The 22,371-nt window shown below is 38.9% G+C and overlaps 1 protein-coding gene across 1 annotated transcript in view; it reads right to left on the bottom strand.

The window, feature by feature from the left end:
• Cry1 (cryptochrome circadian regulator 1) overlaps positions 1-22,371 on the bottom strand; it is a 58,460-nt gene that overhangs the window by 14,938 nt on the left and 21,151 nt on the right. Inside the window, exons 2-5 of the mRNA XM_059245470.1 lie at positions 11,060-11,168; positions 4,998-5,140; positions 2,091-2,275; positions 1,301-1,389 (exon numbers count right to left, since the gene is read on the bottom strand). Coding sequence (XP_059101453.1) covers positions 1,301-1,389; positions 2,091-2,275; positions 4,998-5,140; positions 11,060-11,168 — 526 coding nt within the window. The remainder of the gene's footprint in view (positions 1-1,300; positions 1,390-2,090; positions 2,276-4,997; positions 5,141-11,059; positions 11,169-22,371) is intronic.

Below are 22,371 nucleotides of genomic sequence, written 5' to 3'. Positions count from 1 at the left end.
CTGTGCATGTGTATGCTGCCCCTTCCCCCTCACACACACTGAGTTCAAAACAGAATTTGAAAAGTCACGGACCTTGAGGAATACGTTATTATCCCAGCTACAAAGTTCTGATTTAGTAAGTTTAGAAAGGGACTTAAAAGGTGAGTTTCCTTTGGTTGAAGCCATCCATGTGCAACATGCTCTCATTAAATGACCTTCAGATTCCCAGCATCAGGCATGAAGCACCTTCCATGTGTCTCTTTGAACACGGAGGTAAAAGTGGAATACAACTCTGCCCTTATCCACTGTTGCCTTTCCCAAGACTTCAGATGCTTACAGCATCTGATAGTTGGAAAACAGTAAAAGGAAAATTCCACAAATAACTTATGGGTTCCACACAACTTATTACAGTATACATCATAACTATTCTATTTTACCATTAGTGATTGCATTAATCCTGATGTGTCTAACTTACAAACAAGCTTATTAAAAGTGATCTGAGAGTGTATGGGTGAGGGTCATCAGTAAAAGGGGCTTATAAGGGGGGTAGATAAACATGAACAATAAATACATGTGAGTCTTGTTAATTTGTATAATCAGCAAGTGTTAACAGTAATAATAACAAAATAAAGCTGGGTGGTGGTGGTGGTGGCGGTGGCGGCGGCGGCGGCGGCGGCGGCGGCGGCGGCGGCGGCGGTGGCGGCGCACGCCTTTAATCCCAGCACTCAGGAGGCAGAGCCAGGAGGATCTCTGTGAGTTCGAGGCCAGCCTGGGCTACAGAGTGAGTTCCAGGACAGGCGCAAAGCTACACAGAGAAACCCTGTCTCGAAAAACCAAAAAAAAAAACAAAAAAAAAAAACACCAAAATAAATGAGTGAAATTGCATCATGATCTAGCCATAAAGGACACACACAGTAAATAAAGGGATCTGTATTATTATCTGGTTTCAGGAGTGGCTGAGTGGGTCTTGGACAGGGGAGCATTACCATAGGTACAATCCTGCTCTAGCTCCAGTTATGGTCAGCTGATATAGGTGGGAAGAACAGAAGCAACGCCATGCAACAGGGGACATAATCAAGAGGAAGGAAAAGGCATTTCAATGATGACTGATGGTGACTTCTTCACAGCTGTCAGATTCCTGCTGCTGTTTGAACCATTTCTGTCAGTCTCCCCCCCCCCCCCCCCCCCCCCCGCACCTGTGCTTTGTCTTACAGCCTGTGGGTAAGGCGCCCTGGATGTGCCGGATGTCATGTAAACAAGACTGACATCATTTCCGACGGCTCATCTGGCAGTGTGGGCAGGGGACATATCTGCACAGTACCTTTCTTTCCAAATGCCTTTCCAGACGGGTGAGTGCTTCAGTTTCTCCTCCTGGCCACACTGCAGAGGACAAGCCATCTGTATCAAAGCCTGAGGGAAAAGAGAGAAGAGAACCAACACCATTACTGTCATTATTATGATACAGAAATCATTTTGTACCTGAAAAAAAAAATGGTAAGCGCAAAATATATCTCTACAGGCTTATACTGGCCTACACAGGACTGCACAGAACATCAGGACTGCACAGGCCCACACTGGCCCACACAGTCCCACACCGGCCCACACCGGCCCACACAGGCCCACACAGGCCCACACCGGCCCACACCGGCCCACACAGGCCCACACAGGCCCACACTGGCCCACACTGGCCTACACTGGTCTCACCCAACGTGAGACTCCTGCCCCAGAGACCACAATTCAGCTCTTATCTTCAAGATGCACATCTTCACATGACAGCAGGTCACATGTTACAGAATATACAAAATATTTAGATTATGAGGTTTTTCCTTTATTTTCCTCTTTACTTTTCTTCCAAGTAAAATTTTCCAAGTGATTTATGATTATTAACTCTTTTAAAATATATTTTTTAATTATTTGAGAGTGTCATACAATGTATTTTGATCATTCTCACTCTCCTTACCCATCCCCCTAAAGCTTCCCTGACCCACCCATCCTGACTTTGTGTTCTTTTTGTTTTTCTTAACAACCCATCGGGTCCACTCTGTGCTACCCATATACTCTGGGTGGATTATTAACCCCTAAGCACCATATTTATGAAGATTTGTACCCACCTAGCTCTTCCAGAGAAGGGACTCCGTACTTCTCATCATGGTCATCAGACAAAGGGGTCATGCACTTTCCTATCACATCTGAAGTGATGGTCTCTGCTGGCATCTCCAGTGGCTCCATTTTGCTGACCAGAGTCTGGAATCTCTTATAAGTTAGAGGAGGTTGTCCACCATTGAGTTCTATAATCCTATTACAAGAGCGAGTGAAACACAGTCAGTAAATGACAATACACTTTGATAAGCTCAAAAAGGTGTAGTCAGAAAATTTATTAAGACCTTTCGAATGTTAGCTTCTGATATGATTGAAAAATGTGTTCAAAATAGTTAATGAATCTAAAAATCATGCTCTTGAATTCTTAGATATCTACTATGTGTCAAATAATACAGTATGCAAATATCAAAACATTGATATCAAGTACTTAGGACTATGAATAAAAATAACAGTTGTGTCTATAAAAACACACATAAATGGAGAAGTGAAAATTGAACTAGTTCAAGGAATCTCAGCGGTATCAATAAAACTAAACTAGGCTAGTAATTACAGCAAGAAATAATTCAGTAAAAATAAAATTTGCTGTGTATATTTGAGGTTTACACCATGATGCTACAGAAAACACACAGATAATAGTCCTACTGGAAAGCAAACGAGCATATCTGGAGTCTGGTACTGTTTCGTGGCTTCAACAGTCAAAATCTACTTGTGTAGCAAAACTTCCAAGTCATCGGTATCTCGTTACCTACAGCCTCATGTGTGCCTTCCATCTCCAGACGTTCTCATCCTGTGTGTCTGCTCCTCCTGTCTGTTCTCCTCTGTCCCCCATTTCCTTCACCAGCCTTCTTCACTAGGATTGCACTGCTGTTTGCTCCTGTGTGAGCCCTTGTTAAGACTTCAGCACAGGTTTACCCGTCACACAGGAGCAACCCCATCTGAGCTTTGGTTTTCTGTGGTTTCAGTTACTTGTGTTCACTTGTGCTGCACAAATATTATGTCTAGACTCACGGAACTTACTGTAGCATACTGGTTTAACTGTTCAATACTATTGTTAACTTCCTACAATTTATAGTTTACAAACCAAGCTTTATCATGGTGTAATATTTAGACAGACAGTGCAGTGTACACAAGGTTCTAAGTAATTGGTGGTTTTGGGCATCCACCAGGGCTTTTGGAATGTCACCCTCATGAACACAAAGGAAAATACTAAGGATATATGCACCCCAAATTCCGAATCATTTAGATTTAAGTGCGTTATGTAGTTATTGCCTACCACTAGATACCACAATCCAGTCACACTTCTAGGAAAAGAGGAGCATTTCCAAAGGTCTGCATTAAGTCTGGACACTGTTTCAGAATAATTATGCCTTTTCATTCCAGTTATTTGCTTACAATTACAGGTTAAATCCAGTTTTGTCATTGGTTAAATAAATTAGCCAAGATGACATAACTGATAAAATTGCTAATCAAGTATTTCTTTATCCCAAACACTATGTATTTTTCTCTATACCTTATATATTGATTATTGACTATGTTTACAGAAGGAAACCATCAGGAAAGTTACTCTCCTTGCTGTAAGGAAAGTTCGCTTTGGTTGAGTATCTTGAGATTACACATAGGACTAAAATGAATTTTGCTGAATGCAATGATGCTCTGACAACACTATCAAGTGTCTGCTAATCATCCACAAGCAAACTCACAGAAAACATTTTAACATAACATATAAATATGACAGCCTTTAGTGTGTGCTCACAATCCACCCAACAAAACCTATTTTACAATATAGCTAAGTCTCCCACTTAGAAGCAAGTTCTATTATCCTATTTTGCCTCCTTATAATCACTCATTGAAATTAAGAAAACTGGTAAACAAAAAGGCACATTTTAACACCTAAAGGGCCTAGCACTTCTAGGTTAATAACAAGGTAAGACATTTGTCTGAATCAAATCATAATTTTATTCATCCACTTGCAAACAGAAGTCAATTTAGTTTGTTGTTACTTATAGAATTAGTTTTTTTTTTAATAATTTTTTTTAAAGCCCCTTTCCTTTTTTTTTTTAAGATTTATTTATTATTATGTATATAGTGTTCTGCCTGCATATATGCCTGCAGGCCAGAAGAGGGCACCAGATCTAATTACGGATGGTTGTGAGCCACCATGTGGTTGCTGGGAATTGAACTCAGGACCTCTGAAAGAGCAGGCAGTGCTCTTAACCTCTGAGCCATTTCTCCAGCCCCTAGAATTAGTTTTGTTATTGGCAAAATGTGTAACTAATTTAAAAGGTAAGTTATTTAATAGGTACATAAATTGTATGCCAGAAGTTACTGTAAACTTACACAGCTTATGAACTTCTTAAACTCTTAGTGCATGTTATTTCCTAAGCTCAATGTGGCCTTAAAATCTTTGCTGTTTCAATAAACACGCCGGCAGACAGGGCATGCTACCATGGTTCAGAGGACTCTAGCTGGGCAGTCATATTACTTCAGTTTTCATCTCATCTAATAAAAGGACAAACTAGTGTACACATAACATAATCACACAAAACATATCAAAGTAAATTATGGCCATGTGTCAAACAAGCTGTAAATTTAATAATACTGACAGCCCAGAAAGGCAACAGTGGGCTGAGTTAATAGTTGAATAAAAATGTGTAAACAGCATTTCTTAGTTTAAAACTGAAATGGTAAATATTTTTCTCTTATGCCCTATATCTACAATTTTGGTATTACAACTGAGTCAATAAAAATCATAGCAGCTAAGTAAAATGCTAAGGGCTTGGTATTATGCCCATTTAATTCTTCTACAACTCTGATTCTCTGTTATTTCCATTTTATAACCTTACTCAACTATGTACTTAAAAATGTCTGAGATGGTAAATGTCATCTGTATTTTCTTGTACTAGAAGGCACAGCCTTACTTGTCCAGGTCGTACAGTGTGTGTGAAATGCGCACGATGACCTCCACTCCAGCCTCCGTGGCCAGCTTTTTGATAGCTGCATCTCGTTCCTTCCCAAAAGGCTCAGAATCATACTCAATGGAAAGTTTAGTAATGTTCCATTCCTAAAACAAGACAAAAGAGGGGGAAACAAAACATTACAACTTTATGTTCTTATAAAGTCTACATCAAACAATTATACATAAACCAAATTTCAAACATGCAGGTGGAAAATATACAATCTGTCAATGTGAAAATATGCAAAAGACAAATATATGGTAACTAGATTTCAGGCACTGTGCCAGGCCTGAAAAAAATCTAGGAACATACTTAAATGCACTCTTTTTACTGAAGTGCTTAGGCAGCATTTCTTTCTTTCTTTCTTTTTTTTTTTTTAAAGATTTATTTATTTATTTATTATGTATACAGCATGTTTGACCAGAAGAGGTCATAGCCTCATTACAGATGGTTGTGAGCCACCACGTGGTTGCTGGGAATTGAACTCAGGACCTCTGGAAGAGCAGTCAGTGCTCTTAACCTCTAAGCCATTTCTCCAGCCCCAGCATTTCTTTCAATTACTTACATTACCTTATTTAATTCTGAATGAAACCCACCTCCATTTGGTATTTTGCAGATAAGGTTATTATTTTTTTCTAAAAAGGGGCATGCTCAGGTTCATGGAGACAGAACACGTGAACTTATGCCTGCTGATTCTAAGAACTGCTCTTTAAAAACGTTAGCTGATATGGTCTGAACTGTTTCACTTAGAATGACTTATTTTGGACTATTAAAAATGTTGACAGTGAACATTTTTAATGGGCAGTGGTGGTGCATGCCTTTAATCCCAGCACTTGGGAGGAAGAGACAGGCAGATTTCCAAGTTCTAGGCCAACCTGGTCTATATAAAGTGAGTTCCAGGACAGCTACTTAGAGAAACGCTCTTAGAAAAAAAAAAAAAAAAGTTGACAGCAGAAAACGTGGAACCAGCAGTAAAAACAGCAACTATTGACTGTTGTTATAGAACTAACTTACATCTCTTTATAGTTACTATAAATCAGGAAACTATGGCTTAAGAGAATTAAATGATTTTCTCAGGACGGTAGTCAAGTATTCCAAAAAGGAACAGAAATCCTATAATTCTACTATTATTTAACTGACTAAACAATACCACATTGTAATAGACCAAAGGTGTTACCAATGGTACACTGTACATTATACATTTTGCAGCTGATTACCTTTCATAAAGATTTTAATTTTTTTTAGTGTGTGTGTGTGTGGGTGCCATGGAAACCAGAAGAAGGTATCAGCTGTTCGGGAGCTAGAGTTATAGACCATTGTGAGCTGTCTGATGAGCCATCTTTCTAGCCCAGTACATACATTTACAGCATATTTGGGCATTTATCCTATTTTCCTAGAAATAAATCCTTGAGAGAAAAAAGATGGATTACACATAAGCACACGTGAAGCTCAGATAACTGAGCACAGTTGTATATTTATGTTCAGCGGCTCTGATTTATATTCCCATCAGCACTACCCTAGAGTGATTGCCAGCTGTATAGATTAGTTCTCTTTTAAAGATGTCTTTGAAACTACTAGGAGAAAAATAAATCATTTATTGAAGTTCTGAAATGTAACAACAGTTAATAGTTGTTTACCTTCAAGAAGAACTGAGAACAGAAAATATTTATTTTGCTGTCTTGTTCATATTTGCTAGTACAAATGTGCTATTTTTGAAATTTAAGAATAAAATGTAAATGAAAGTAGAAAACATCGTGTATTCATATTTAAGCATTTGTTTCATGCTGAGGTGTACAGAATTGAACGTTGAGATTCTCCTAGAGAAGACTGCTCACTTTGTAGACACATTGCTCCCCTGGCCTGCAGCATGTAGTAGTGAGCAGAAAGTATGGAGCATAGTGAGCCCCAAGCATCATGGCTTCCTGGTGTGCACTTCTGTGCATTGTGTCCAATGTCCTCTTGATTCTGTTCTGATGGTGTGGTTTCTTAGAGCTCCTTGTAATTTAACAGCAGCAACCCTTTACTGTGTAAGTCACCAAGACCTCTGCAATTAGTTTTATGTATTTTTTGAGAAATAATATTTTAGATGTTAAGTGTTTGAGGTGAGTCAATAAATAATGCTCCCTGCTATTTTTGCTTTTTGAGTTCAGGCATATAAGTCAGAGAGCTAAAGGTAAAAATATAAGCAGCATTATTAGTAAAGCTTAATTGGAGAAAATATTACTAGGTTTAAGGATAAATCAGTTTGCTGATAGTTCACTACTGAACTGGACAGCAGTACTTAACATTACTCTGTTAATCACAAGAAGCGCCTCCCTTACATTATGGGCTGTCTGTCGCTCTAAGAGAGTATACAGAAGAAAAGGATAAAATATATGTGGAAGAGAAGAGGAACTGTTTGAGCCATACTCACCCAGTTCTTTCTCCTAAACTACCAATACGTCATTCATTTCCTCCCTGGGAATGAATTAGTGAACATTTCTCTATAAGAAAAACTGAAAAGCCAGGGAGAAAAGTTCATAGTTCCCTGAACATCGAATGTATTAATTCACATACCAACTTTTCCTAGGAAGCTCATTCTCTGAAACACCCTTGTGAAGAACAGCCAGCAATGGCTACTGAAAAAACCTAATGTCACGGCAGCAGCCAGCAAAGGAGAGTGCTTACAGTGTCCAGCTCACGTCACCACGCAGGGCACAGAGGGGTCGGCACTTGCCGATGCTTCCCAGGGCGTCTCTGTTTCACTCATCTCCAGTCCTTTACAGTCTCCTTTCCTCTACTTCATGACTGGCTTAATTTATTCCTTTCCATCTTTAAGGTGAAAAATTAGTTCTTTGTCTCCTTCCTTTCTATAATAATATTGAAAACTATGAACTTTCTGAGTATTGCTGGGGGGGTGGTTATACATATTTGATATTCTCTTGCTATTATTTTAAATTTAATTCTGTTGAAGTCAGAGAATGAAATTTGTGAGATTTCAACTGTTTGTACTTTTCTGATATCTATTTTATGAGTGAGTGTGGTCCATTTTGGTGAACGTTTCCTGTGTATCAGAAATGCATATCTATTCTGTAATTCCTGGACGTCCTGTTCTACAAATACCAGTTACAAAAATATGACTGATGACATTGTGAATAAATCCAAAAGAGTTCTTCGCAACTGGCACTTTAGTACAAATTTCTTTATATAACTGAAGAAAAAATCAGAATAAGGCTCTCTCTCTCTGTGTGTGTGTATTCATGTACCTACATTACGTTAATTAACGAATGTATTTTAGCACGTGGTCTTAACGCCCCTGGAGGTCAGAGGACAGCTGCAGGAGTCAATTTTCTCCTTTCACCATGTGGGGCCAGAGACCAAACTCCAGTTGTCAGATCTGGTGACAAGGGCCTCTCCCTGCGGAGCATCTCACTGACTCTGTGCAATGTAGCTTGATACAATAAAATGCTATTCTAACCAGAAGAAAAATTAAAAAAAAATACGGATTTAAATTTATTTTTATTTTATGTGTATGAGTATTTTGCCTGCATGTAAGTTTTTCACAATGTATGCCGTGTCCTCAGAGGCCGGAAGAGGGCACTGGATTCCCTGGAACTGGAGTTACAGATGATTATGAGTTGTTATGTGGGTACTAGAAACAAAACTCAGGTCCTCTGGAGAATAGTAAATATCTTAATCAGTGAACCCTCTCTCCAGTCCCAGTGTGAAAACCCAACACAGTACAAAAAAGTTGCTGGCCTGAGAAAAAGTTTGTTTAAAAACAAAATAAAAATCTTGGTATTTGTAACAACCCAAATCTTTAAAGACATTTTACTCATACCAAATAGACTTAAGAGATAGACTGGGGAGGCAGAGGCAGATGGATCTGAGTTCAAGGCCAGCCTAGTCTACAATAGTTCCAGGACAGCCAGGGTACACAGAGAAACCCTGTCTTGAACATCCAGGATAAAAAGCCATTTAAAAAAATGCTGTATCAAATAGCTGCAGCATAGGTAGATATATAGCTAGGAAGTGTCTGTGCAGTTAAGTAGGAAGGGAGAACATAAAAGGACTGACGGGAAAATCAGTGTCTGAGATGCTTAAATGAGCTAACTGTATGATCTCAGGCAATTCGTTAATCTCAATTAGACCAAGATTTCCACCTGAGAGGTTTTCACTGGAGTAAGACCAAGAGATCAGTAAGATTCTTTCAAATCAAATCAAATCAAATCAAAACAAAACCCCCAATACTCTAATTCTCTATATATTACTGGTAAAATGTCAGTGCTATACTCCTTTGACCCAGGAAGCCCTTGCCTTACTTTTCCTGTTGCGGTGATAAAACACTCTGATGCAAGCAACTTAGGGGAGGAAGGGTTTACTGGCTCACAGTCCCTTAAGAGTTTAATCACATCACACCCACAGTCAGGATGCAGAGAGGGATGAACTATGCTCCTTCTCAGCTCCCCTTCTCCACTCACAGTCCAGGATCCCAGCCAAGGAATGGCGTCCCCACAGTGGATGGATGGGTCTTGCCACCCCAATTCACACAGTCAAGACAATTCCCCCTCTGTTATGTTCAGAGGCCCATCTCCCAGGTGATTCTAAATATCATCAGATTGACAATGGAGATAAACCATCTCTGCTCTCTTAAAAAAATATCTCACACAAAAAAAACCATCAATGTGGACAAGGAGGTTCACTGGCAATACCTTAAGTATTAGCAAGAGGCCTAAAGGAAGAATAACTAAACATTCAGTAGAAAACCAGCAAAAGAAATTATAATACATCTACACAAGTTAGTACTACAGAGTCATATAAAAGACTCAGGAAATAATGTGAAATGTCCTCCAACATATGAATAAAGCACAGAACAGAAGACTATGTATAATATGTTCTCATTTGATTGCTAAAGCAGAGAACAATTGACAAACACATGGATGTCTAAACACACATAAATTCTTGTTCATACAAAAGATATTTCTATTTGCATACACAAGAAATGTAAATAGCTACTGCTTTGCAGGGAGAGAATTAACAGTCTGAGGTTAAAGAAGGAACTTTTCATTTTAAGCCTTTCTAATGTCTGATTTTACTATTAGCACTGTCACTAAAGAAAGGTCACAAGGTTTTTTAATTAGAAACACTGTTTCCTCTGGGCAGCACAGTAGAGCTGATCCTGCTGACAGGGGCGCTGGTGAGCCTCAAGAATGTGAGCATGGGAGAGCTGACCCCGGTCCTCATCTGCCATGCCGTGGCACGCCCGCCTCCCTTGGCAAGCAGGAGACCTGGCCTTGCCCCCTCACTGGCTGCAGCACTTGGCAGAGCAGGCCCTGAACCTCGCCTGGGCAACACGTCAGAGCTGGCCCTGGTGGTATGGGTGCAGGTGAGAGCTGGAGAACTGGCCCCGCCTTTTGCTACCTGCTGCACTGGTGAAGTAGCTGGGGCAGTGCTGGAGAGCTCACCCTGATGGCGAAGATGAGGGAGGGCTGGAGGGCTGACCAACCCAGCCACCACCCAGGCCCAGAACCAGGGCTGTGAATTGGCCACCCCAACCCCCACCCCATCTGTGAAATGCTGGAGCACATGAAGGGGCCGGTCCCACAGATCCACAGCTGTAGGACCTCCATGGCACAGGCAACAACAGGACATCCAGGAGGAGCCCCAGTGAGGACTCAGTACTGATGGCGTAGCAGAAGCCAGAGGCCTCGAACCAGACCAATGACTCACTGCAATGAATACTTGCAAGGAAAGATGTGTGGACTAAAGGGTGTACTGTGTGACTCACTGTGCCACACTCCAGCTTCCATGCTAAGATTTTTTTTTCTTTCAACTTTTCTTTTCTTTTGAGGGAGAGGCTGCAAGGGCAGAGGGTGGATACAAAGGGACAGGGAGATGAATGGGATGCATGACGTGAAATCCACAAAGAATCAGTAAAAAGTTAAAAAATACTACTTCCTACGCTTTCGCTAAAAAAGGCCTTATTTACCAAATACTTTATTTTCTCTGGCAAAGATTATTATTTATGCATATATTTTTCAAATTACCTTGAAAAGCCTGGGAAACACATCAGCTGGCTGTCCACGAATCACAAACAGACGAGAATTTAATTTTCGTAGATTGGAATCAAGATCCTCAAGACACTGAAGCAAAAATCTAGAGAGAAAATATTATAGCTCTTAAGATATGTATTTAAAAGGTATAAAATATTGTGACATTACATTATTCTACAAGTGAAAAATGCCAACTTATCCTATTTACTGGTAACTCTGTATTCTCAGAAACCATACTTACAAGAGTTTTTGATTACATTGTAATCTCCAATATTTTAAGCAAGTCCTGAATGAAATCACTAATCTTGACTAAATAATGTAGTAAAAAATTACCTTGTAATCATAAAGATTATGCAAATAAATATCAAAATAATTAACTGAACTAGTTTCATTGTTCAAACGTGATAAAATGAAAAATTTCTTATAGAAAAGCCACTTTGAAAAATCTAGAAAATCTTTTATTGGAAAAAATGGAGACATTCTACTTGGCAGTTTTGGACATCTGAGTAATTTAAGAATCTGGGGTGTGGTGTGGTATCATGCTGTGGTGTGGTAGGGTAAGGTGGGGTAGGGTGTGTAGTATGGGGTGTTGTGGTGGTGTGGTGTGGTGTGGTGTGGTGCTATATAACAGTAAACAGAGCATTTGAGAGATGACCGTAGGGGCCACAAAAGATCCTGACACAGAAAACAAAAAAGCAAAAGGAGCAAAAATGAGTACTTTTCTAGAGGATATTGCAATCACCTAAGAGAAGCCCTAATGTCCTTTTTTTTTTAATCTAATAAAGTTTCTAAAATAAGAAAAAGAAATAGATAGATGCTAAATCATATGGCGTTAACTCGTGACTGTAGAGAATATTAATTTGAAACAAACAAAGGTTTCATGCAGTGGGTGGGACTACACAGACTTTTTCAGTGAAGTAAGCAGAAATGAAGTTTACATATGACAGACATCTGGGAAAATTCTGGAGCAGTGGGGAAGACTGCTTACTGTGCATCTTCTATTGTGAGGAAACAGAATTTCCCAGAATACGTCCAAAAGGGATGCCTACTCTGGAGAGTTCAATCTCATTGTCCAGCTAATTCCATCCAGATTCTGTTCCTCTCAGCTGGGCAGATCGCAACTTGTCTCGACTTTGTTTCTTCTATGTTCCTCGGTTGAAGTTTCTTATTTGTTTGCTTTTCCCACAAGCTACATCCTCACTGAGAAGTAACTGTGAGGAATAAGCTAAGTGGAAAGAAAAAACATACTGCAGAAACATATGATACAGTATGCTAACCAAAAGCTAAATGGAGCCATGTTGAGTTATCACAGCAGCCACATGCCCCATCTCCAATGGCCAGCAGTCACCATCCCAACACAGAGCAGAACATTCCTATCACTGCAAGGTTACACCACACAGTGCTGTCCTGAAGGCTGCTGAGTCTAGAGATTAGCTTGTGTTCTTTGTCCACTCTCATGCCACCAATACTTCAAAGTCTTGCTGATATTTTTATAAGTGTAGTTATTAGTGACATAAGTATACTAGTTACGTTTGACATGTTTCCTCTTTAGTAACTCTCCATAGCTTTGATTGTCATAGGGATATATCCATGTAGACAGGAATGATAGAACACTCTTATCATTTCATCTTAGGAAGTCTCATGGTGTTCTTAAACAAACAGGAAAAAGAATCACTGCTCTCACCTTTCTATTTCAACTATCATCTTTCTGTCTTGGTTTGGAGTTACTTTCTAACACCTGAACCCTACCCCAACTCACTACTACAATAGCTACCTATCTATTTTGAGAGAAGGCTGCTGTTAGTAGATGCACAGTGATACAAAAACATCTGCGGTTCATAATATTATCCACAAATATTCATAATCTAGTAAGTGAGAAGGGTTTATGGGTAGTCATGCAATTTCACGTGTTTTCTTAGCAAGATTTCTTTGGGGATTGAGGGGACATGGTCTTGTGTAGTTCAGGCAGGCTAGCCTTAAACTTGCTGTTAAGTCAAGAATGGTTTCTGATCCTGAGTGCTGGGATTCTAAGTATGTGCCACCATGCTAGGTTTCTTTATATGGTGCTAAAGATTGAATCCAGCATGTGAGGCAAGTATTCTATCAATTCAGGTACAGTCATAGTCCCAAAAGAGATATTTTATTTTCTCAGATAATGGTTAAAGATTATTTATTATTTGTGTGTATGTGGCTATGTCAGTAGATATTCATGTTTGTGGGGTGTGTGTGTGCCTGTTCATATCCATAGGGGGCAGAAAAGTGTGTAGTGCCCTTCTCTAAAACTCTCCACCTATTCCTTTGAGGCAGGGTCTCTCCCTGAACCTGGAGCTCACATTTATCTCTGCGATAGTGGCAGCTAGCAGGCCCCAACAATCTTGTTTTTGTCTCCCTGAAGCACTAGCATTACTGGGATTTGAGGGGCACCAGGCTCGTTATGTGTTTGCTAGGATCTGAACTCTGGTCTTCACAACTGAGCAGTAAGTGCTCTTAACTACTGAGCCAGGTCTCCAACTCACCCCTGCCCAAGGTATATTTGAGATATCTTAGATGTAATAAAGATCATCAAAGAATTTTTTGATTAAAAAAAAAAGGAATGAACTAGTTTGCTTAAGTAGAAACAGCACAAAACTCAAATGTCCTGTAGAGACAATCCAAGGCAGATGTAATCTCTAATCACTGAATCCACGTTTTCTACAAAAACTGGAATAAGAGTTCTTCATACTGAACTTAATGGTGGAATATATACGTGGTAAGGTGGGAAAAGAAAGAAAAATACCAAAAGGATATAATTAATTCATAAGATGAATAACCAAGTCTAGATTAACATCATATGTGTGAATTCATATTCACACCACCACAAGAACATATCATAAACATGTAGATACCACAAACACAGAAAAAACTATATGTGTATTTCTTTGGTTAAATAAAATTTATATTGTATGTATCAATTTATGTTTAGCTGTGCATAAGAAAATAACTGGAAAGTTACTTACCAGGGTACTTATTATATCTATCCTTGAGAAATAGAGTTTTGGACACAGATAAAAAAGCACTGATCTCGAAATTGATTCCAGCACACATTCCTCTGGAGTAGGAAGGGTGGGACCCTATCTCCTGCACCTGGTTTACTGGTGCTAAACACCTTTAGAAGGCAATCAGTAATTTCGTGTTTCCCAGCATGTACTGCACAGACGTTCCATAATCTTAACAAGTCTAGCAGTAAGTATTATACACCTGTGGAAAATCTTGAATTTCCTTGTCTATAATTGGAGTATAATAGGACACATATCAAGGGAATTTTGTTAAAGCTGAGTAAGTTACCATATGTGAGGCTCTTAGAACAGTGTCTGCACATGGTGAGCACTATTATGTGATACTGAATACTTGGTCTCCTCCTTGCTACTGACTTCTATTTTTACTACAATAATTGTAGTTTTATCTCTTGCTTGTATTTGCTGTGGTGTCTTAAAATAGATTTGCCTGTCTTAAAATAGATCTGCCTGTCTTAAAATAGATCTGCCTATCAACAATCTCTGTCACTGCAATCCATTTCAGTACACATTATCAAATCATTGTAAGGCACACATTCTTGTACAAAGGTCTTGAAGACTCATTCTTTACTCAATAAAGAGCAAAGTATTTTCTCAGCCACCATCCAATGGTTCCAGGTTCATTTTCTACCCCACTCCCCCACTGCTTGAACTAAACCAAGCTACTACCCTGTGCTGTTCACAGTCGTTCTCTTGGAACTTCTTTCCTCAGTCTGAAGTATTTTTGCCAATTCGTGTCCTGTCTCAAGTTTAAATCTTACTAGGTCTAGAGTCTTAGAGCTGAAGTTACTTTCTCTGTTCTCTCAACTGTCAAGAAGAATGTATTTCATCCTAAGGAAAGTTCAAGTCATTCCTTATAGCACAAAACTCTGCATGCAAACATGCATACATGTATACACACACACACACACACACACACACACACACACACACACACACACCACCCCCTTCTGTAGATTTCCTGTGTCTGATTCTCAATTCCATGACCTTCTTAACCTAGGTTTTAGTTTCTGTACCTGGCAAATGTCATCACTACGTGTCTTGCACAGTCTATTGAAAGACTTGAAGTAGGATAAGATGCTAGTAGGCTTGTTGTACATAGCTTTTGAGAGGATCAGAAACACATAATCAACTAGTAGCATATAGCTAGTATTCATTAAACAGAAGCTGTTGTTACGTTCCCTTCAGAATAATTCCTATTATTAAGGTAGGCAGGAATTACAGGTGCACACTTGTAATTAATTCCAATACTCAAGATATGAAGCAGAAGGATCCCAAGGTCAAGGGCCACATAGGCAGACTCATCTGACCCAGCTTAAATAAAAAGAAAAAAGGAGTAATATTTATTTCTGAAAACAAAACTCCGTGTGTGTATATATGTAAATACTTGGGCATGACAATAGAAAAGAATGAATTAGTTGGATGCCTAGGCCTACACAGAATCTCACTGAATGTATAACTTCATCTGAATGTGACTGTGAACCAAGGTTTGGTCTTCCCCAGTGACAAGGCCAATGCTATACAAAAATACTTATTTACTAAGAAGGTACAGTACGACTAAAACTCAAAATTGACTAATTTCTAAGCTGTAATTCTGTGGTGGTATTATATAAAAATAAACCTTAAGCAGTTAGGTTCAAAGCACCAAGTCACTGATTAGTGCAATTTCCTTTTAGTGCTAAATAAAAACCATTATTTGAAAACTACACAAAATCTAACCCTTTGTCCTCAGCTTGGAATAGACTGTGTGCTCCAGAGAACACATCATTTCAACATTCATATATTATAAAGATATGTGCCTTAAAATAGCATTTAACACTGAGCAGGTAAATCTGGCATATACTGCAGAGTCGTGTACTCTCATTTGAAGATTTAGCTAATAAAGTAACAGACTGGCTTTTAAATAGGCCAAATGGTAGATTACTACAATCCTTCACTATATAGGGGCACAACTTAATTACAACACTGAATGAACCACTCTGAAATGAAGAGACATTAATGCACTCCTCTTTAACGTTCTAAGGACTTTTCCTGTAGAAACCACTGCCTTTACTACTATAGAAGCGCACATGTAGTAACTTCCTTATACCACTTCCAAAAGATGATTTCAACATGAATCAACAAAAATAGTTTCTAAAGTAGGTCATCGCTATAGCAACCAGTGGGTGGTTTTGCATACTCCCATCACAATGACCTACTTTCTAGTCTGTGCTAGAATAGCTTATATAACTAGTATTTCTAGTTCTGTCTATAAAATAGTATGAAAAGGGCAATGGCAAGATACAACATAATCTCACTGCTACTGAAAACGAGGCATCATGAATTCACATGTGCACGCCAGAATAAAGCCATCTGTTGAACCATTGGAGCTTCCACACTGTCTTATACACTCATCAGTGGAAACTACTCTTAGAATTTCTAAACCAAAACTATACAGTGTTGACCCTACGGAGCTTACTTTAAGAATATAAACTAAAATCATTAAAACCACATCAAGAACATCTCCTCTACATATGAAATAAAAGATAAATTTAGAAAAAAATTAAAGATCTGGACCTACTATTATAAATAAAAAATGGAGTTTCTCAATCATACCTCAAAGTATTTTATTAGAGATTTTAAAATTATAAATTGCAATTTGCATTTCTAAGTATGGAATAAGGTTTTTATATACTCCATTTTTAAAAAAATTCTAACAAATTAGTACTTTCATTTAGTCTGTCCACTGTGATGCACATTTTCTTCAAAGACAGTACTTTAGCATTTAATACGATAAAATGTATATCATACATAAAATGTATATTCTGCACTTGTTAGGCTCAAAATTAAGAGCACAGAGCCACAGACTCATATAAGAACACAAAGTTATTTTTTATGGCAAATACTTTGTTTAAAATCGTAAAACAAAATTTATAGATATCCCCCTCAGACCTCCCCACAGAGAAACCACAGAGGCAGAACAGGGCTTTAGTGTGGGTGCTCAGGCATGAACAAGATAACCATGGGTGCACTGCAACAGCTGAACCCTTGCACAGCATGGTCAAGGCTCGAGGTTCAATTCTCAAACATCAAAAATCAAGAAATTAAAGAAGTAATGAACAAAAATCAAAAGCCAGGCTTACAGTGCACACTTACACTTGTAATTGTAGTACATAGGCTACTGATACAGGATTTAAATTCAGTGCCTACCTGGGAAACACAGTGAAACCTTGACTGAAAAAAAAAGACATTACATAATAATTTTAAACTTAAAAGCTGCAAAAACAGATTGGTGTAGTTGTGTCCCTGGTATCTTAAGCAGGAGGAGCACTACTGTTACTGGTGATGTGATTCCCTGGAGCATTAAGGAAGATTTATTAAAGTTCTGAAGCTTCCCTAATGTGCACAGGTAGTAAACATGTAAAACAGTGTTTTAATACCTGCTGGTCTGACGGTCAGTGAAGTGAGGCTTCCGTTCAGAAGATGGGAAACTTTTTACTGGGCTCTAACGTGAGACAACATGTTACTGTGCGAGGCAGCACCACGGACACCACCCACTTCTGGCCTCTCTACACCAATCATCCCCAGCTTCCTTCAACCACGTTAACAACCAAAGTGCCTCTGAGAACCTCTAAAGTACCTTCTAAGGAGTGACAGCTGATTTATGAGAGTGGTTCTAGTGTCCAGAGAACTTGGAAAGGTACCTGACCATGCACATGACATACAGAAACACATTACAGCCTGCTATGATGGAAGATAACACATGTAGCACAAATGGGTAATATTGATAATCAATGAAAATCAGAAGGGAGAAAATATTGCTTGGCTCTTCCTCCTTCTCTAAGGCAGGAAGACATTAAGTTTCCAAAGATAAGGAGAGACCTGGATTTTTCCATAGGTTTATCACTTTCCAATGTCCAGACAATTCCTGACATAATCACCAAACAAACAAATCACGAAACAAATTAATCACAAAACATATTAAGTCATGAGAAGGATTTTAAAGGCTTGACTCAATAGTCAGTGAAGAAGTATGATAGGGAAGGAATATTTGTTGCAGGTCTATTTTGCAAGTTGGGAACTCATCACGTACATTTTCCAAAGCTCAGCTATGAATTGAAACAAAAGTTTTCATTTGGGGATAGTGAGGTGGCTCAGTGGGTAGAGGCACTTGCTACCAAGCTTGAGGACCTGAGTTCAATCCCTGGGATCCACATGGTAGAAAGAGAGAATGGATTCCTGTAAGTTATTGTCTGGTCTCCAAACACAAGCTATTTAGTGCATGCAGGTGTATGTGTGCAAGTATGTGTATATGTGCATGCATGTGCACACACACAAATAAATGTTAAAAAATTAGATTAAAAAAAAAAGAATTTAAGGGATGGAAAGATGGCCCAGCAGTTAAGAATTTATTATTTTTTTTGTTTATTTTTTATTTTTATTTTTATTTTTATTTTTTTGTTTTTTTGAGACAGGGTTTCTCTGTGTAGCTTTGCGCCTTTCCTGGAACTCACTTGGTAGTCCAGGCTGGCCTTGAACTCACAGAGATCCGCCTGCCTCTGCCTCCCCAGTGCTGGCATTAAAGGCGTGCGCCACCACCGCCCGGCCTCAGTTAAGAATTTAAAAGGGATGTGTCTGACTCCAAAGCTGTTCTCTCCATATTATATAACAACTACTTTTCTATAACATATGTAATAATATAGTGAAGAGACTAAGTCATCTTATCCTGACTCTTTTTGTGTCTACTTAGACAGTTCCAGACCTCTAACCTAGATGTCTACCTAGGCAACACATTTGAGGTTTCCATGGTCCAGATGTATTAACCAAAATAATTAATGTAAACCAAAATAACTAAAGAAGGTATATGTCAAAAATAACTGTCATGTTATATCTGAAATAATTACTATGCTCTGCCAGGAATGAACATTTCAAGGTTACTCTGACCCTTATCTAACTTTGATATAAATTATGGTCATTGTGGTTTTTGTCTTTAAAGATGCTGAGCTTGGGCAGCAAGAGACTCGGAGGCACGAGCCTGCTCTTCGTCACTGACTAATGAAAAACTCACATAATTTTAATTGCCTTGATCAGCATGGTTGTTGTATTTCTTACATGATTACAATAACATTTCAGAAAAACTACCCTGACAGCTGTACAGCGATCAGATGACTAGAACGGCTTTCTTTTCCCTCAGGTGGGGTGATCAGCACTGTATCGACTCACTGTTTCTCACTGTGACAGAGTGCCTGCAGAAACAACTTAGGAGAGGAAGGCTGCGTTTGGGCCCAGCATTCCACAGATCTCAGTCCATGTGCATTTTGCTTAAGTTAGAACATCACAGTAGGCAGCATGAGGTAAAAAGCAAGTGAGGCAGTAAGGACAATGTCTGAAAAAGAACTATCTTTTCAGGGCACATCCCACCCTACTCCATGATGTACTTCTTCCAGCTAGGCCACAAGTCCTAGTCTCTACCACTTCCCAGTACTTCCATCAACTTATGATTCTATCAATGAACTAATCCATTTATAAAAGAACGTCATGTTCTAATAGCCTTTCAATAGTGTCACAAGCCAGAGACCAACATTTCAATGCCTAAGCCACAGTGGGTTTCAGGTAAATGGAGAGTGAAGAACTTCAGTCATGTCAACAAGCTACACCCAGACTCCAAGTATTCCACAGGTAGTGGATTCCTTACTCAAGCCGTGTTACAGATCTGCTGAGGCATTTCTACTCACAGAAGAAACCTGACATGTGTGTGTGTGTGTGTGTGTGTGTGTGTGTGTGTGTGAAGTTAGGAAAGAACGATAGGTGCCAATCAATCAGGATGTTGAAGCAGGAAAGGCAATCAGAGAAAATATTATGTCTAAATCAAGAAACCTCATTAAAGCTGAGAATGGTGGGGAATGTGTTAGTGGAAAAATGACTACAATTAGCATCATACTTTCTAAAATAATGTGTATGTCCCTCAAGTTTTACCATTTCAAAATGTACTAAAAATCAATGCCTTTTACTAACCTTGGTGACAGTACATTGGGTTAAGATACTCTAACAGGAATAGCTAATAAGCTGACAAATAAGAGTACTGAACATTTCTTAAAGTAATTCCCTGGGCTGCTCTAAAAGCAGGTGCTACAGTCAGCATTAGCCTGAGGATTTCTACAAAGCCCTGGAAAAGTTGAGCTTAATCCAGGTTAGGGAAGACAATAAATAAAAGCCTAAGGCTCATCAGAGTAAGGAAGCTAATAATAGACCCTCCTTATCCAGTCAGAGCTCAAAAAAGCTTCACTCCCAGTACAAATGTAAATACAGTAAATATTAAGTCACAGAATAAGGCAGCATAAAAAAAAAAAAAAAAAAAAAAAAAACGGCCTATTTCTTCCCAGTCTCAGAAAGAAGCGAAATTTACCCTTGAGTGGAAAGAGTGAAACAGCAAATTTACAGTGGACAACAGCAGCACCGTCAGAGTAAACACCATGGTCAACTTAAACATACCAATGCTAAGTCAGCCATGTCAGTATCCTGCGCACTCTGTTGGTTTTGAAGTTCTTTTGTATGGATGAGTGTGTGTCTGCATGTATGTATGTATACTATGTGCTTGCCTGATGCTCATGGGGCCAGAAGAGGGCACTGGATCTCCTGGAACTGGAGTTACAGATGGTAGTGAACTCCCATGTGGTGCTGGGAACTGAACTTGGGTCCTCTTTAAGAGCTCCAAGTGCTCTTAACCACTGAGCTGCCTCTCCAGTGCCAAGAAGACCATTTTAATAAGACATTTTTCCTAATCCTATAACTCCAGTCTATAAAAAAAAAATCAGAAAACCCAAACTTAAATCCATTCTACAAAATATAGAAACAATATTCAAAACCATGAAGGTCATAAAAAGTAGGAAAATCCTGAGAAACTGTTAGAAAATAGATGAAGGAAATACTTAACTAGATTCAATGTCATACTCTGTATAAAATTATAGAACAGAAAAAACAATAGTAAAATCTGAATAATGCCTGGACTTTAGTGAATAATGTAGAATCTCAGTTTTGACAAAAAAGATGTATTGATATTAGAGAGAGCTGGAGATAGAAAGCATAGGAGTTTTCTGCATTATTTGGCACATTTTCCATGTATCTAAAATAATTCAAAGTAAGTTTTATTGACAAATATCTGCCCGAGAATGTGTCATCTCATTGAAAATTCAAGGAAATGGGCTGGAGAGATGGCTCAGAGGTTAAGAGCATTGACTGCTCTTACAGAGGACCTGAGTTCAATTCTCAGCAACCATATGGTGTCTCACAACCATCTATAATGAGGTCTGATGCTGTCCTCTGGCGTGCAGGCAAACATACAAACAGAACACTGTATACATAACAAACAAAATCTTAAAAAAGAAAGAAAGAAAATTCAAGGACTATGTGACAAAAAACATTTCAAGCAAAGCAAGCATTTAGAGCAGTGCCAGGTCTGTAGCAATCTAAGACAGCTGAAGTCTATCTATGCCTCTCTGTGACACCCTCAAACATGAATGCAATGACCCCCACCCCTCCACAAACATGCACGCACAAATAACAAATCCTTTCAGATTCTTAACTTCAACACATGCTACAAAGAAATCCTATCAAAAGTTCCACAAAAAATCAATCATAAAATAGAGGAGAATCACTTGAGTTGCAAAATAAGAGATCTGAAAATAATTAACAACTTTTTAGAACTTATGAAAGGTACTAATTAAGAAATCTCAAGCAAGGTACCAAAGAGAAAGATTTCAGCAGATGTTTGGAGAAGAAAATCAATAACAGAAAACAGAGATATGGAGAGGGGGATGTGAGGCTATGGGAATATTTATAAAAGGCTCAGATCTGAAAAATAATGAAGACACACCTAAAACTTGTTGAATGCATCTTAAGTGGTACTGTAGTAGTCAGCTTTACCTCACCACAACAAGATGTCCAAGACAACCACACACTTTTGGAGGTTGAAGTGTAGATTGGATAGCCCTCTGTGCTATGAGTCATTGTGGGACTGTGGAGGGACATGAGTCGGGGCTGGGAAGAAGAAAGGATGAAAGGATGAGTGTGGACCTACAATCCTCCAGGACTTCCTACTAGACTCCACCTCCTGAAGGCTCTACCAGCTCACAACAGCACCCGCTTGTGCCGCCAAATCTTCAGCCATGAAACTTTGAGGAGCACACAACCCAATGTCTACACCACAGCAGGTAGGAAGGACATACATCAGCTTAAATACTTACTAGGAAAGAAGACTTTAAATTAAGTTAGGAA

This window comes from Peromyscus eremicus, chromosome 18, assembly GCF_949786415.1.
Source record: "Peromyscus eremicus chromosome 18, PerEre_H2_v1, whole genome shotgun sequence".
Classification (NCBI taxonomy): Eukaryota; Metazoa; Chordata; class Mammalia; order Rodentia; family Cricetidae; genus Peromyscus; species Peromyscus eremicus.
The sequence above is the reverse complement of the archived record's forward strand: the minus strand, read 5'-3'. Positions and strand labels throughout refer to the sequence as shown.